This window comes from Budorcas taxicolor, chromosome 6, assembly GCF_023091745.1.
Source record: "Budorcas taxicolor isolate Tak-1 chromosome 6, Takin1.1, whole genome shotgun sequence".
NCBI lineage: Eukaryota > Metazoa > Chordata > Mammalia > Artiodactyla > Bovidae > Budorcas > Budorcas taxicolor.
Window position 1 is genome coordinate 102,261,729 of NC_068915.1, and position 18,015 is coordinate 102,279,743.

An 18,015-nucleotide genomic window follows, 5' to 3' on the forward strand; every position below is an offset into this window, starting at 1 on the left:
AACCAGAACTTCTCAAAGATCAGTTTGAGAATTTATAAAATTCTCAACAATAAAGATAAAATTTTCCCCTTTATTCTAACCCTAGCGATGTAACTTCTTAAAAGAATGTTCTTTCCCAGCGCTGTAGGGGGTCATAGTAACTTGATGCTGTCTTGGCATGTGCTTATCTGGGGTATGTATTTTGGTGAAATTGATATAAATATATCAATGATTTTGAAGGATCACCCTTTGTCTCAAAAATACATATGACTATACTTTCAACTTCTAACAGGCAGAACGGTTCTCAGAGCTTTCTGAGAATCTTCTTCCTGCATTAATATCATCAGTTCAGTCGCTCAGTTGTGTCCAACTCTTTGCGACCCCATGAATTGCAGCATGCCAGGCCTCCCTGTCCTCACCAACTCCTGGAGCTTACTCAAACTCATGTCCATTGAGTCAGTGATGCCATCCAGCCATCTCATCCTCTGCCATCCCCTTCTCCTCCTGCCCCCAATCCCTCCCAGCATCACAGTCTTTTCCAATGAGTCAGCTCTTTGCATGAGGTGGCCAAAGTACTGGAGTTTCAGCTTTAGCATCATTCCTTCCAAAGAACACCCAGGGCTGACCTCCTTCAGAATGGACTGGTTGGATCTCCTTGCAGTCCAAGGGACTCTCAAGAGTCTTCTCCAACACCACAGTTCAAAAGCATCAATTCTCTGGTGCTCAGTTTTCTTTATAGTCCAGCTCTCACATCATCAGTTAAAATCATCAGTTTGGCTCAAATAAAATTCCCTTTTTTTCTTCTTAACTTGATAGTTAACTGAATTTTCATCAACAAAAGTCTGATTCAGTTTCTCAGTACAGAGGTTCAGATGGAGCCTTCATGTGCCAAGAACTCTACAGTCTTCAGAAAAGTTGTTAAGGTTTGATAAATCTGGCTTTTGAGATGGTGAGAAGTTTTATGTCAGTGTCCATACCCCACCACTGAAACAGTGGATTACATACTTAAAAGGTAAATATCCACACACTTTAATAAGAGAATTAAATACATGCACCCCAATGTTCACAGAAGCACTGTTTACAACAGCCAGGATATGGAAGCAACCTAAATGTCCATCAGCTGAAGAACAGATAAAGACGTGGTACATATATACAATGGAATATTTCTTTGCCCTGAAGAGGAATGAAACTGTGTTATTTGCAGAGATGTGGATGGCTGTCATACAGAGTGAGGTAAGTCAGAAAAACAAACATAGTATATTAACACATATATGTGGAATCTAGGAAAGTGGTAAAGATGATCTTATTTGCAAAGCAAAAATAGAGGCACAAATGTAGAGGGAAAAAAAGTATGGATACCAAGGGGGAAAGAGTGGGGAGTGGAATGAACTGGGAGAATGGGGTTGACATATATACACTATAATGTATAAAATAGATGACTAATGAGAACCTGAGGCTGTATAACTAGAGATTATCATACTGAGTGAAGTAAGTCAGAAAGATACTAACCATAGGGTATCACCCCTATGTGGAATCTAAAAGAACGACACATAGGAATCTATGAAACAGAAGCAGAACCATAGACAACAGATCTGTGGTGACCAAGGGGTAGGCGAGGAAGAAGAGACTTGCTCCTGGAAGCTTGAGGTTGGTAGATAGAAATTATCACATTTAGAATAAAGAAAAAAACAAGGCCTTAATGTACAGCATACGGAACTACAGTCAACATCCTGTGATAAACTATACTGAAAAAGAATATTAAAAATACATTAAAAAATATATTTAACTACTGCGTCTTACTATGGTTTTTCCAGTAGTCATGTATGGATGTGAGGGTTGGACTGTGAAGAAAGCTGAGCGCCGAAGAATTGATGCTTTTGAACTGTGGTGTCGGAGAAGACTCTTGAGAGTCCCTTGGACTGCAAGGAGATCCAACCAGTCCATTCTGAAGGTCAGCCCTGGGTGTTCTTTGGAAGGAATGATGCTAAAGCTGAAACTCCAGTACTTTGGCCACCTCATGCGAAGAGCTGACTCATTGGAAAAGACTCTGATGCTGGGAGGGATTGGGGGCAGGAGGAGAAGGGGATGGCAGAGGATGAGATGGCTGGATGGCATCACCAACTCGACGGACGTGAGTTTGAGTGAACTCCGGGAGTTGGTGATGAACAGGGAGGCCTGGCGTGCTGCAATTCATGGGGTTGCAAAGAGTTGGACACGACTGAGCGACTGAACTGAACTGAACTGCGTCTTATCATTTCAGACCTAAAAAAAGATAATGACAAACAAAGTGTCAAACAAAAATCGCATTACAAACTGTTCTGAACAATGTTGATTTACAATTTCCGGTTCGGCTAATCGCTGCCTCTGAAGTTATATATCAGATGTTGCCCTTGTCCCTCCTCCACGCTGTGTGCTTATTTCACAGCTGGTTTTACTCCTCCGCAGGTTTGCTAAGGCCACACACGTCAAAGCCTCCTGAAATTTACCCATGATGTGAACATCTTGGTAAAAAAGGAATTGAAAAGCCTCAGATATGGGAATTCCAAGTCTGTCACCTACCTCCTTTCCCTGTAACCACTTGTAATCAGATATGACTTGGATTGTAACCCCTTCCTCCCCGGGGAAAAAAATTTAAAAAAAGGAGGGCACACTTTTCTTAATCCCCTTCCTTTTTCTTCTCCTTTCCAACTTCTCGGTTTCTTTCATCCTCCCTTTTCCCTACCGCTTTCTCGATGGTACCCCGAGACCCCTGTCCAACCCCCCTCATCATCACCGGATCCACATGAACGAGAAGCCGAAGAAAGTCGGCGCTACGAAGCCCGCACCTCCTCGCTTTGCGGCGCTGTCGTAAAGTGCCGTCACGCAGCCGGGCGTTACGGCCGCGGCGGCTGTTTTCCAGGCAACTGGAGCTGGTACCTCGCGCGTCACTTGCGGGTTCAAAGTGGGCTGTTAGTTTGGGAGGGCGTCTAGTCGCTGTGTGTTAATGAGACTGACGTAGCTACTTCTTCTCCGGAACCGGAAGGCTGCCCGGTCCCAGTACCCGCTGGACACTCGGGGCTCAGGGCTGTGGGGCAGCTGGAGGCTGCGGCTCAAGCTAAGAGCTACCTCGCTCCGCGAATCTTCCGCGGGCCGCTGATGGCCGGAGGCTTCCTGGGGAAGACTTTGGCCGCCGTGTCCCTCTCTGTCGCCCTGGCCTCTGTGACTGTCAAGTCCTTGGGCGGTTGCAGCGTCGCGGCGTGCAGGTATTCCCGCTTCTAGTGCTGACTCCTTTTCCCGAGTCTTTCCGTTGCGGCTGGGAACCAGCTTCTGGTCGGGTGGTTTCAGGAGGCTCCGCTTGGGCCCCAGCTTTTTACAGACATACGCACGTTTTTTAAAAAAGACTCTAAAATTTTTTACCTGCCTTTTGAGAAAAGCAAGTGGTGGCACGCTTTCTTACGATACTTGAAATTTGTCGTCTTCCGTGAGTCACTAACATTGTTTGTCCCCAGAGAGTTTAAATAGCGAACCGTTTAAATGGTGTAAAATGAAAAGTGCAAGTCGTCATTTCTCTACTTCTCCATTTCAGTGTAGATAATATATTTATTATTTACCTCTTTTTAAAAAAATTGCCTTGGATAAATTTAGGGATTTGTGGTATCTCATACTGTCTCCTCTTATTCTTTTCTCCTGGTTTCTGAACACATGTCCTAGGTACCATGCCCATGCTAGGCACTGAGTAATAAACAAGTGTTGTGAGGCTGCCTCTAGGAGTGTGTGTGTTTTTAATTACTTTTGTCACCTCATTAGACACAAGGAAATTTTCTTCTATTTCTTCCATTTTTTTCTTCTATCTCCCCCCCCCCGCCCCCACCCCCTGCAACTCCAGTGATAGCCCTCTGGACTGGAGGGTTTCGGTTGAGGGTGTGTGAGCAAGTTGCAGCAGGTGGACAGGCTGGAAACGTCCCCTTCCTCTTCTGGTCCAGACTTTACACTTGTGGAACAATTTCCCTGCTGACTGTAGCTGCCTCAACTTTATTTCCTCAGTGTGAACTGTACAGATATTAAGCCGAAGTTTCTGCTGTGTTCTTTAATACCTAATTGACCACAGAGGTTCTAGCCCTTTTCTTTACATTTTGGTTTTGTCCTGGGGATCAGCAAGTACTGCAGACTTTGTTTGTAGGATGGGGAGGGAGAGAGGGCTGATTTCTGTGGTTACTGTCCCACTGCTCATGTAGGATGTTTCGGCCCCCTTATTTCAAAGGTATTAACTTCCCTCGTGGCTCAGACAGTAAAGCGTTTGCTTGCAATGTGGGAGACCTGGGTTTGATCCCTGGGTTGGGAACATCCCTGGAGAAGGAAATGGCAACCCATTCCAGTACTCTTGTCTGGAAAATCCCATGGATGGAGGAGCCTGGTAGACTACAGTCCATGGGGTCCAAAGTCGGACACGACTGAGCGACTTCACTTTATTTCAAATGTAACTCTCTCGTGGGGCATGTTGGTGGTGGGGCTCTTTGTGTTTGTGGTGAGGAAACTGGGGTTATATGGGAGCTCTGTTATTTTCTGCACAATTTTGCTGTGACGCTGAAACTGCTTAAAAAAACAAAAGTATTAAAAAAGCAGGTAGAATCCTTTGTTACTTTCCTCAAAGCACAGAGGGACTGGTATGTGGAAAATAAAAGACATAATGCTCTTGTTTTTTTTTAAAAAGTTGACAAAACCAATGAAAGCATAATGTTTCAAGCAAGAATGGTTTGAGTATCAAAGGAGTAAAGGAGATCTTGGGGGAATTTTGATAAAGGCTTCTAATACTTTTACTAGAATTGATTTGACTCCGATTTGACTTCAGTTCAGTCACACAGTTGTGTCTGACTCTTTGCAACCCTATGAACCACAGCATGCCAGGCCTCCCTGTCCATCACCAACTCCCGGAGTCTACCCAAACCCATGTCCATTGAGTCGGTGATGCCATCCAACCATCTCATCCTCTGTCGGCCCCTTCTCCTCCTGCCCTCAATCTTTCCCAGCATCAGGGTCTTTTCAAATTAGTCAGCTCTTCGATGAGGTGGCCAAAGTACTGAGTTTCAGCTTCAACATCAGTCTTTCCAATGAACACCCAGGACTGATCTCCTTTAGGATGGACTGGTTGGATCTCCTTGCAGTCCAAGGGACTCTCAAGAGTCTTCTCCTTGACTATGAAGGTATAAAAGTAAAGTTTGTTGTATAATGCAGTTATGTATAAAATGTAACAAACAGAATAAAAACAAAAATTGAATTGTTTGTTTGAAGACTTAGTATATAGATTTGGTTTTAATCTATTTACCTGTAATATAAAATTTATTTTCCCTTCAGTTTTATTGAGATAAAATTGATATACAGCACTGTATAAGATTAATGTGTATATCATAGTGATTTGAAACACAAACATCATGAAATGACTGTCACAATAAATTTAGTAAACATCTGTCATCTCCTATAGACACAACATTAAAGAAGTAGAATAAAAAATTTTCGTTGTGAAGAGAACTCTTAGGATTTACTTTATATATAATATAGAGCAGTATTTGTTGTATATATCAAGTTGTACATGTTGTACATTATATCCCTAGTACTTATTTATCTTATAAAGATAAAGAAAGTCATATGTACTTTTTGACCACCTTTACTCAGTGCCCCCCTCCCCTCCACAACCTTTATGAGTTAGTTTGTTTGTTGAAGTATAATTGACCTGTATAACACTATGTTAGTTCCTGTTATACAGTGTAGTGATTTGATATTTCCATACATCTTAACATGATCTCCAGGGTGTTTAGTTACCATATGTTGCCACACAGGGATAACAGTTATTCTCCACGTCTTACATTTCATACACATGATTCGTTTATTTTGTACTTAGAAGTTTGTACCTCTTAATCTTATCCCTTTACTACTTCTTTCCACCCCCTACTATCCTCTCTTTTGGTGACTGCCTGTTTGTTTTGTGTATCTATGACTGTGTTTCTGTTTTGGTACGTTTATTTGTTTTGTTTTTTAGATTCTGCATATTAGTAGAATCATAGAGTAGTTGTCTTTCTCTCTTTTCTGACATTTCACTTAGCATAATACTCTCTAGGTCCAACCATGTCATCACAAATGGAAGTATTTCTTTTTTTAAAAAAAATAGCTGAGTAATATTCCATTATGTGTGTGTGTGCATGATATCTTTATCCATTCACTTATTGATGGGCAGTTAGGCTACTTCCTACTGGTGATAGAAGCAAGGTCCGATGCTGTAAAGAGCAATATTGCATAGAACCTGGAATGTCAGGTCCATGAATCAAGGCAAACTGGACGTGGTCAAACAGGAGGTGGCAAGAGTGAATGTTGACATTCTAGGAATCAGTGAATTAAAATGGACTGGAATGGGTGAATTTAACTCAGGTGATCATTATATCTACTACTGTGGGCAGGAATCCCTTAGAAGAAATGGAGTAGCCATCATGATCAACAAAAGAGTCCAAAATGCAGTACTTGGATGCAATCTCAAAAACGACAGAATGATCTCTGTTCATTTCCAAGGCAAACCATTCAGTATCACGGTAATCCAAGCCTATGCCCCAACCAGTAACACTGAAGAAGCTGAAGTGGAACGGTTCTGTAAAGACCTACAAGACCTTTTAAACTAACACCAAAAAAAGATGTCCTTTTCATTATAGGGGACTGGAATACAAAAGTAGGAAGTTAAGAAACACCTGGAGTAACAGGCAAATTTGGCCTTGGAGTACAGGATGAAGCAGGGCAAAGGCTAATAGAGTTTTGCCAAGAAAATGCACTGGTCATAGCAAACACCCTCTTCCAACAACACAAGAGGAGACTCTACACATGGACATCACCAGATGGTCAACTCCGAAATCAGATTGATTATATTCTTTGCAGCCAAAGATGGAGAAGCTCTATACAGTCAGCAAAAACAAGACTGGGAGCTGACTGTGGCTCAGATCATGAATTCCTTATTGCCAAATTCAGACTTAAATTGAAGAAAGTGGGGAAAACCACTAGACCATTCAGGTATGACCTAAATCAAATCCCTTATGATTATATAGTGGAAGTGAGAAATAGATTTAAGGGACTAGATCTGATAGAGTGCCTGATGAACTATGGAATGAGGTTCGTGACATTGTACAGGAGACAGGGATCAAGACCATCCCCATGGAAAATAAGTGCAAAGAAGCAAAATGGCTCTCTGAGGAGGCCTTACAAATAGCTGTGAAAAGATGAGAAGCGAAAAGCAAAGGAGAAAGGGAAAGATATAAGCATCTGAATGCAGAGTTCCAAAGAATAGCAAGGAGAGATAAGAAAGCCTTCCTCAGCAATCAATGCAAAGAAATAGAGGAAAACAAGAGAATGGGAAAGACTAGAGATCTCTTCAAGAAAATTAGAGATACCAAAGGAATATTTCATGCAAAGATGGGCTCGATAAAGAACAGAAATGGCATGGACCTAAAAGAAGCAGAAGATATTAAGAAGAGGTAACAATAGTACACAGAAGAACTGTACAAAAAAGATCTTCACAACTCAGATAATCACGATGGTGTGATCACTCACCTACAGCCAGACATCCTGGAATGAGAAGTCAAGTGGGCCTTAGAAAGCATCACTACGAACAAAGCTAGTGGAGCTGATGGAAGTCCAGTTGAGCTATTTCAAATCCTGAAAGATGATGCTGTGAAAGTGCTGCACTCAATATGCCAGCAATATTGGAAAACTCAGCAGTGGCCACAGAACTGGAAAAGGTCAGTTTTCATTCCAATCCCAAAGAAAGGCAATGCCAAAGAATGCCCAAACTACTGCACAATTGCATTCATCTCACATGCTAGTAAACTAATGCTCAAAATTCTCCAAGCCAGGCTTCAGCAATATGTGAACCATGAACTTCCAGATGTTCAAGCTGGTTTTAGAAAAGGCAGAGGAACCAGAGATCAAATTGCCAACATCTGCTGGATCATGGAAAAAGCAAGAGAGTTCCAGAAAAACATCTATTTCTGCTTTATTGACTATGCCAAAGCCTTTGACTGTGTGGATCACAACCAACTGTGAAAAATTCTGAAAGAGATGGGAATACCAGACCACCTGACCTGCCTGTTGAGAAATCTGTATGCAGGTCAGGAGGCAACAGTTAGAACTGGACATGGAACAACAGACCAGTTCCAAATAAGGAAAGGAGTACGTCAAGGCTGTATATTGTCACCCTGCTTATTAACTTATATGCAGAGTACATCATGAGAAACACTGGGCTGGAAGAAGCACAAGCTGGAATTAAGATTGCCAGGAGAAATATCAATAACCTCAGATATGCAGATGACACCACCCTTATGGCAGAAAGTGAAGAGGAACTAAAAAGCCTCTTGATGAAAGTGAAAGAGGAGAGTGAAAAAGTTGGCTTAAAGCTCAACATTTAGAAAGCTAATAAGATCATGGCATCTGGTCCCATCACTTCATGGGAAATAGATGGGGAAACAGTGTCAGACTTTATGTTTTTGGGCTCCAAAATCACCGCAGATGGTGATTGCAGCCATGAAATTAAAGACACTTACTCCTTGGAAGGAAAATTATGACCAACCTAGATAGCATATTGAAAAGCAGAGATATTTCTTTGCCAACAAAGGTCCATCTAGTCAAGGCTCTGGTTTTTCCTTTGGTCATGTATGGATGTGAGAGTTGGACTGTGAAGAAAGCTGAGTGCCGAAGAATTGATGATTGATTTTGAACTGTGGTGTTGGGGAAGACTCTTGAGAGTCCGTTGGATTTCAAGGAGATCCAACAGTCCGTCCTAAAGGAGATCAGCACTGATTGTTCACTGGAAGGACTGATGCTGAAGGTGAAACTCCAATACTTTGGCCACCTCATGCAAAGAGTTGACTCATTGGAAAAGACTCTGATGGTGGGAGGGATTGAGGGCAGGAGGAGAAGAGGACAGCAGAGGATGAGATGGCTGGATTGCATCACTGACTTGATGGACATGAGTTTGAGTGAACTCTGGGTGTTGGCTATGGACAGGGAGGCCTGGCATGCTGCGTTTCATGGGGTCACAAAGAGTTGGACACGACTGAGCGACTGAACTGAACTGATGGTTGGTGATGTTGCTGCTGCTGCTGCTAAGTCACTTCAGTCATGTACGACTTGTGCGACCCCATAGACGGCAGCCCCCCAGGCTCCACCATCCCTGGGATTCTCCAGGCAAGAACACTGAATGGGTTGCCATTTCCGTCTCCAATGCATGAAAGTGAAAAGTGGTGTTGAGCGTATTTTAATGTTCCTGTTGGCCATCTCTATGTCCTCTTTCAAAAACATATGTATTTGGAGCTTCCACCCATTTCTTAAGTTGGGTTCTTTGTTTTTTCTAGTGTTGTATTATGTAAGTTCTTTGTATGTTTTAGCTATTAACCAATTATCAGATATATTGTTTGCAAGTATATTCTCCCATTCAGTAGGCAGCCTTTTTGTTTTGTTGGTAGTTTCCTTTGCTGCTCAAAAGCTTTTTAGTTTAATGCAGTCCCATGTGTTTATTTTTGCTTTTGTTTCCCTTGCCAGAGGAGACATACCCAAAAAAATCTTGCTAAGACCAGTGTCAAAGAATGTACTGATTATGTTTTCTTCTAGAGGTTTTATGGTTTCAGGTCTTGCATTTAAGTCTTTAATTCATTTTGAAATTATTTTTGTGCATGGTGTCCGAGAGTAGTCTGGTTTGTTTCTTTTGCATCTGTTGAAAAGGCTACCTTCCCTATTGTGTATTTTTGCCTCCTCTGTTGTAGATGAATTGCCCATATAAGTGTGGGTTCATTTCTGGGCTTTCTTTTCTGTTCCATTCATCTTTTGGTTTTTAGTCTCTGCTTCTTTAATTTTTGTTCTGGTCTTTATGATTTCTTTGCTTCTACTAGTTTTGGGTTTTGTTTGTCCTTCATTTTCTAGCTCCTTTAGGTGTAAGGGTTGGTTGGTTGGTGGGTTGAGATTTTTGTTTTATGAGAAACAAGAGACCTTGTTTCACGAAATAGGCTTGTAATACTATGAACTTGGGGTTGTAAAGAGTCGGACATGACTAACTTTTATTTTCCATCTTAGAACTGCAGGTCCTTTAATTGTTCTGAAGTTGATTGAAAATAAAATTGTTTAGAAAATAAACCGTGCTAAGAAATAATAAAACAGAAGTAAAAAGTAGATTTACATTGGGATTGGTGGTGCTGAGCTCTGTTAGATCAGCTTCTGATCTCTCTACGACATCTGAATGAAAGCCTTGGGGCTACGTGAAAGTCTTGCAGCCCTGTGTACATGTTGGTTTTAGCCCAGCAAGACTTTTGTCTGACTTCTGACCTGGAGATAAAGATAATAAGGTAATAAATTTGTATAGTTTTAAGCTGCTGAATTTGTGGAAATTTGTTATGGCAGCAGTGAAAAAATGAATACATTATGTACATACTCTTAAATATATGTTCTTTATTTTTTCTACCATTTCTGTGTAAGATGGGATCATATTATACACACTTTCTTGCATCTTGCTTTTCATTTTCAACAATATCATATAAAATACTGTCACTTGATGTCATTATTTTTAATAGCTACTTAATAGTCTTCCCATGGTGTAGCTGTTCTAATATTTATTAAGCCATTCTTACATTATTGGGCATTTCCTTTAATTCTCATTAAACATTGCTGAAATAAATACTTTTTGTATGTATAATTGGTTATTTCATTTTTATGGGGTAGATTAGTGGAATGAAATTACTTGAGTTGCAGGATGTAAGTATATTCATCTTTATTGCCAAATTACTTTATAGAAATTCTGTAGCAGTTCACATCTGTACCAGCAATGTATGGGAGATGGTGTTACCTTTTTAAAGGTTTGTCAGTCTAGATGGAAAAATGAATTTAAGGTTACTTAAATTTTCATTTCTTTAATTGCTAGTGGTTATAGCTGTCTTTTATGTTTATTAGCCGGTTGGATCTGCTTTTTTTGATTGTTTGGTCATAATCTGCCCAATTTCCTATTCCAGTTCAGCCTTTGTCAGTTTATACAAACTCAGTATATTATAGTTATAACCCTTTGAATGTCATCTACAGTATAGTTTGTGATTTGCTTTTTTCACTCCATTGATTGTGTCCTTTGATACACAGAAGTTTTACTGTTGATACAGTCTGATTTAACGATTTTCTTCTGTCGCTTGTGCTTTCAGTCATATCTGAGAAATCATTGCCAAATTCAATGTCATGAAATTTCCCTCTGTTTTCTTTTCAGAGTTTTATAGTTTTAGGTCTTAATGTTTGGGTCTTTGATCCATTTCAAGTTAATGTTTGTGTATATGTAAGGTATGGGTGTTTGCATGTGGATATCTAACCTTCCCAGCACCATTTGTTGGAAAGACTGTCTTTGCCCTTTTGAAAGTTGACACCCTTTTTTGAAAATCATCTGACTATATACATAAGGCTTTTTTTTTTTAAGCTCCTAACAGTCTTTTTTTTTTTTTAATATTTATTTATTTATTTATTTTTTAAATTTTACTTTATTTTACTTTACAATACTGTATTGGTTTTGCCATACATCAACATGAGTCCACCACGGGTGTACATGAGTTCCCAATCCTGAACCCCCCTCACACCTCCCTCCCCCTCCCATATGTAAGGGTTTATGTCTGGACTCTCTATTCTATCCTATCGGCCTGTATACACACACACATGCACATATATATCTTTTTTCTTATTCCTTTTCCATTATGGTTTATCACAGGATATTGAGTATAGTTCCCTGTGCTATACAGTGGGACCTGGTTGTTTGTCCATGTTATATATACCAGTTTGCATCTGCTAATCCCAAGCTCTATTCCTTCCCTCTCCCCCTCCTTCTGCCCTTTGGCAACCACAAGTCTGTTCTCCAAGACTGAGTGTGTTTCTGTTTAGTAGATATGTTTATTTGTGTCATATTTTAGGTTTCACACGTATAAGTGATATCATACAGCATTTGTCTGACAGAGACATTTTTGGGCATCAGTTGAGAGTATCACATGCTTTTTTCCTTCATTCTTTTAATGTGATATGTTATATTGGTTCATGTTTGTATGTTGAACTGTTCTTGAATTTCAAGAATAAATCCCACTTGATGATGATGTATAATCCTTTTAATGTGTTGCTGAAATCCGTTCACTACTATCGTTTTTAAAAAATTATTTATTCATTAATTTTTGGTTGTGCCAGGTCTTTATTGCTGTGTGTGGGCTTTCTCTAGTTGTGGTGAGTGGGGGCACCCTTTGTTGTGGTGCACGGGCTTCAGTAGTTGTAGCCTGTGGGTTCAGTAGTTGTGGCTCGTGGGCTTTCGTTGCTCCTTGGCATGCAAAATCTCACAGGATCAGACCTCTGTCCCCTGCATTGGCAAGTGGATTCTTATCCACTGCACCACCAGGGAAGTCATGTTCACTGCTATCTTGTAGAGGATTTTTTCATTGATATTTTCCAGGGATATTGGTCTGTAGTTTCTGGTAATATCATTGTTTAGCTTTGGTATCAGGGTAATAATGCTGATCTCATAGAATTTGGAAGTATTCACTCCTCTTCAGTTTTTTGGGGAAGCATTCGAGGAGTGTTAGTGTTAATTCTTGCAGAGAAGGCAATGGCACCCCACTCTACTACTCTTGCCTGGAAAATCCCATGGGTGGAGGAGCCTGGTGGGCTGCAGTCCATGGGGTCGCTAAGAGTCAGGCACGACTGAGGGATTTCACTTTCACTTTTGACTTTCATGCATTGGAGAAGGAAATGGCAACCCACTCCAGTGTTCTTGCCTGGAGAATCCCAGGGACAGAAGAGCCTAGTGGGCTGCCGTCTATGGGGTCGAACAGAGTCGGACACGACTGAAGCGACTTAGCAGCAGCAGTGTTAATTCTTCCTTAAATGTTTAATAAAATTTATCAGTGAAGCCATCTGTTCCTAAGCTTTTCCTTGTTGGGAGTAAATAAGTTTTTTAAAAAAATTATTTATCCTACCCCATTCACATTTCAATACTTGTCCTTTTTTTTTTTTTTTTTAAATGATTCATCAGATAACCCAGGATCATTGATTGCACTTAGTTTTCATGCTCTCTATCTGGATGAGTTCCTTCAACTTTTATCTTTCACGACCATAGCGATTTAAAAAGTATGGACCTTTATTATGTAAGATATCCCTTATTGTGAGTGTGTCCTGTGTTTCCTTATATCTAGACTCTGATCGTATATTCTCATAAGGAATCCTCAGGAATGATTGCTGTATACTTCTCAGTGTATGTATGATATCACATGAATTTGACTTATTTCAACACCCCATCAAGTTAGTGTTTTTCCCATTGGCCATTGATCTCAAGTAGGGCTAATCGTTATTGTGAGAGCAGAAGGGACCTGATCTATACTAGAGACCCTAACTTAGGGCCATTAGGGATTTTGATCTTTAAGAATAATGAGAAGGCATTTAAATTTTTAGTCAGGAGGAGAAATGAAAGATCTTTGTGTATGTTATGGTGTAAAGGTTAAGTTTCAGTTTTTTGTTTTCCTTTTTGTGTATATACTATGTAATTATTTTAGCTCTACACTTACTTTACTCTAAAGTGCTTTTTTAAAAAATTTATTTTATTTATGTTTATTTTTGGCTGTACTGGGTCTGTGTTGCTGCATGCAGGTGTTCTCTAGTTGCAGCAAGCAGGGTCCTGTCTAGTTGTGGTCCCTGGGCTTCTCATCATGGCGGCTTCTCTGGTTGCAGAGCACAGGCTCTGGAGTGCGTGGGCTTCACTAGTTGAGGCACATGGGCTCAGTGGCTGTGGCTTGTGAGCGTGTGTGCTTCAGTCGTTGCAGAGCATGGGCTTAGTTGCCCCATGGCATATGGAATCTTCCTGGACCAGGGATTGAACCCATGTCCCCTGCATTGACAGGTGGTTTCTTAACTACTGGATCATCAGGAAGCCCTACTCTAAAGTTTATAATATGTACATCTATCAGAGTCTGGCTTCAAGTACTATTACATTAATTTGAGTACAGTGTAGGAACCTAACAACAGTACATCTCCATTTCGTTTTCTTCTTTTGTGCTATTTCTGTCATCCATTTTTTACATATGTATGTTAGACCAGAGATCCCCAACCCCCGGGCCCCATTGGAAACTGGGTCACAGAGCAGGTGAGCAGTGGGCGAGCAAGTCAAGCTTTACCTGCCGTTCCCCATTGCTTGTATTACCACCTGAACTGTTCCCACCTCAGTCACTCCCATTACCACTGGGCCTGAATTATCCATCCCTGCCCCCTCACCCTGATCAGTGTAAAAATTGTCTTCCACAAAACCAGTTCCTTGTGCCAAAAAGCTTGGGGATTGCTGTGTTAGACCATTAGTTTATTATTATTTTTTTAAAATGGATTCCTTCATGTAGGCTTTAATAGTCTTTCTTTACATTTGTTTTTATGGTTGAATTTTTATTATAAAATTATCTTCTCCAACATTTGTGCTAACAAAAGTAAACTTCTGTCCCTTTTTCTCAGCTAAAATAAACTCTGTGAGCAAGTTTCAATTAGTAAGATTTAGCAATATTTTTATGTTTATAAACAGTTTCACAGATATTGGACCTTTATTCCAGTATGCATCAAATTAGGATTTTCTGATTTTGAAATTGGAAAGTTGTATTTTGGAGACTGTGAATTAGGTTTTTAAGTTAATTTAAGTATTTTGTACTTACATAAAACATTTTTATTTTTTCTCCCCTCTCAGAAACTCACTTTCATCCTGCAGATTTCATGTTAAATCCAACATGATGTCTGGTTTTAATGGTACCATAGAGAATTCCCACAACAAGGCTCGGACATCGCCTTACCCAGGTTCAAAAGTTCAACGCAGCCAGGTTCCTAATGATAAAGTGGGCTGGCTTGTTGAGTGGCATGACTATAATCCTGTGGAATACACTGCAGTTTCTGTCTTGGCTGGACCTCAGTGGGCAGATCCTCAGATCAAGTGAGTAAATTAGCTGGTGTTAGCTGGGTAGGAGATTCTGGAGAAGATAATGGTTGTATTTGTAAATTGTCATTTGATAGCAGAAAAATAATTTTTATCTAGTGCTTGACTTTAACTCTTTCCACATGTACTTGAAATTTGCCAAAGCTATTCAATTCATGTTTGTTATTCTTTTGGGGGTTTTGTGATGATCTTTCCAAATAGGTAAATCTATTTTATCGTGGAGTTTTTTATTTTATGAAATGACAAGTGGTAGTTTCTGTTTTCATTTCTTCTGTTTGGGTTATCAATAACATCTTTTGTGGTTATTTTCCAACATAGCTAGACTGTGTTTGAATAGTGAAAATGTTTTTCAGAAACTTTTTATGGGTTACTAACAACAAGATGATCATAAGATTTGACCAGTGTGAGACGATGGAAAAGGGATAAATAAAGAAGAGAGGAAAGAGGAAAACAAAAAACTCAAGCAGAAATGTTTTGATTAGAAGTAGAATGGCTGAATGAATAAAAAAATAAGACCTGTATATATGCTATCTACAGGAGACCCACTTCAGACCCAGAGACACAGACTGAAAATGAGAGGTTGCAAAAAGATATTCCATGCAAATGGAAGTAAAAAAAAAAAAAAAAAAAGCTGGAGTAGCAATATTCATATCAGATAAACAAGACTTTAAAGACTTACAAGAAACAAGAATGCTACATAATAATCAAGGGATCACTCCAAGAAGGAGATACAACAATTATAAATATTTCTGCACCCAGTATTGGAGCACCTCAATACATAAGGCAAATGCTAGCAGCCCTAAAAGGGGAAAATGGCAGCAACACAATAGTGGAAGACTTTAATACCCCACTTCCCCAATGAACAGATTATCCATACAGAAAATAAATAAGAAAACACAAGCTTTAATGACACAATAGATCAGATAGAATTAATTGATATTTATATGACATTCCATCTGAAAGCAGCAGAATATACTTTCATCTCAAGTGCACATGGAATATTCTCCAGGATAGATCATATCTTGGGTCACAAATCAAGCCTTGGTGAATTTAAGTGTATCTAGCATGTTTTCTGACTTCAACACTATGAGATTAGAAATCAATTACAGGAAAAAAAGAAACTGTAAAAACATGAACACATAGAGGCTAAATAATAGACTACTGAATAACAAAGAGATCAATGAAGAAATCAAAGAGGAAAGAAAAAAATATGTAGAAACAAATGACAGTGAAATCAGGATGACCCCAAACCGTGGGATGCAGTAAAAGTAATCCTAAGAGGGAAGTTAATAGTAATTCAGTCCTTCCTCAAGAAATGAGAAAAATCTCCAGTAAACAACCTAACATTGTACCTAAAGCAGCTAGACCAAGAAGAACAAACAAAACCCAAAGTTAGTAGAAGGAAATAAATCATAGGCAGAGCAGAAGTAAATAAAATAGAAATGAAGAAAACAATAGCAAAAATCAATGAAACTAAAAGCTGGTTTTTTGAGAAGATAAACAAAATCAATAGACTTTTAGCCAGACTCATTAAAAAAAAAAAGTATTCAAGTCAATAAAATTAGAAATGAAAAAAGAGAAATTACGACTGACACCCCAGAAATACAAAGAATCATTAAAGACTACTATAAGCAACTCTATGCCAATAAAATGGACAACCTGGAATACATGGACAAATTCCTAGAAAGGTGCAGTCTCCCAGGACTGAAGCAGGAAAAATAGAAAATATAGACAGACCAGTCACAAGTAATGAAATTGAAACTGCAGTTAAAAATTGTCAAACAAGTCCAGGACCAGATGCCTTCATAGGTGAAATCTATCAAGCATTTAGAGAAGAGCTAACATCTATCATTCTCAGACTCTTCCAAAAAATTATAGAACACTCCCAAGCTCATTCTGTGAGGCCATCGTCTCCCTGATACCAAAACCAAAGATACCACGAAAAAAGAAAATTGCAGACCAATATCACTGATAAACATAGTTGCTAGAATCTTCAGCAAAATACTAGCAATGTGTTACAAGAATCATACACCCTTGATCAAGTGAAATTTTCCAAGGGATGCAGGGGTTCTTCAATATATGTAAGTCAATCAGTGTGATACACCATGTTAACAAGTTAAATTTTTTAAAAAAAAGGATCATCCCAATAAATGCAGAAAAGCTTTTGACAAAATTCAACACCCATTTATGATAAAAACTCTCCAGAAAGTGGGCATAGAGGGAACCCACCTCACCATGATAAAGTCCATACGTGACAAACCCACAGCAAACATCAGTGGTGAAGAACTGAAAGCATTTCCTTTAAGATCAGGAACAGGACAAGAATGTCCACTCTTGCTGTTATTCAGTATGGTTTTGGAAATCCTAACTGTGGCAGTCAGAAAGGAAAAAGAACTAAAAGGAATACAAATTGAAAAGAAGAAGTAAAACTGTCACTGTATGTGGATGATATGAGTATATATAGAAAATCCTGAAGATGCCACCGGATAATTAGAGCTAATCAATGAATTTGGTAAAATTGCAGGATACAAAATTAATGCACAGAAATCTCTTACATTCCTATATACTAACAATGAAAGATCAGAAAGAGAAATTAAAGAAATAATCCCAGTTACTATTGCAGCAGAAAGAATAAAATACCTAGGAATGAACCTACATGAGGAGGTAAAAGGCTTCCCTGGTGGCTCAGACGGTAAAAGAATCTGCCTGTAATGCAGGAGACCTGGGTTCGATTCCTGAGTGGGGAAGATCCCCAGAGAAAGGAATGGCAACCCACTCCAGTATTCTTGCCTGGAGAACTCCATGGACAGAGGAGCCTGGCAGGCTGTAGGCCATAGAGTCACAAAGAGTTGGACACGACTGAGTGACTAACACTTTTACTTTCAAGGAAGTACTTGAAAAAGTCCTATATTCAGAAAACTATAAGACATTTATGAAAGAAATCAAAGATGACACAAACAGATGGAGAGATAGATATACCATGTTCTTGGGTTGGAAGAATCAATATCGTGAAAACAACTATACTACCTAAAGCAGTAGTTTTGATGAAAGTTTTACCTTCATTTTTG

The 18,015-nt window shown here is 39.5% G+C and overlaps 1 protein-coding gene across 1 annotated transcript in view; it reads left to right on the forward strand.

Annotated features, from left to right (window-relative positions):
* Positions 1-2,896: 2,896 nt before the first annotated feature.
* Positions 2,897-18,015, forward strand: part of NUDT9 (nudix hydrolase 9) — a 38,853-nt gene continuing 23,734 nt past the window's right edge. Inside the window, exons 1-2 of the mRNA XM_052642125.1 lie at positions 2,897-3,221; positions 14,705-14,944. Of these exons, the coding sequence (XP_052498085.1) occupies positions 3,115-3,221; positions 14,705-14,944 (347 nt within the window). The 5' untranslated portion in view covers positions 2,897-3,114. The remainder of the gene's footprint in view (positions 3,222-14,704; positions 14,945-18,015) is intronic.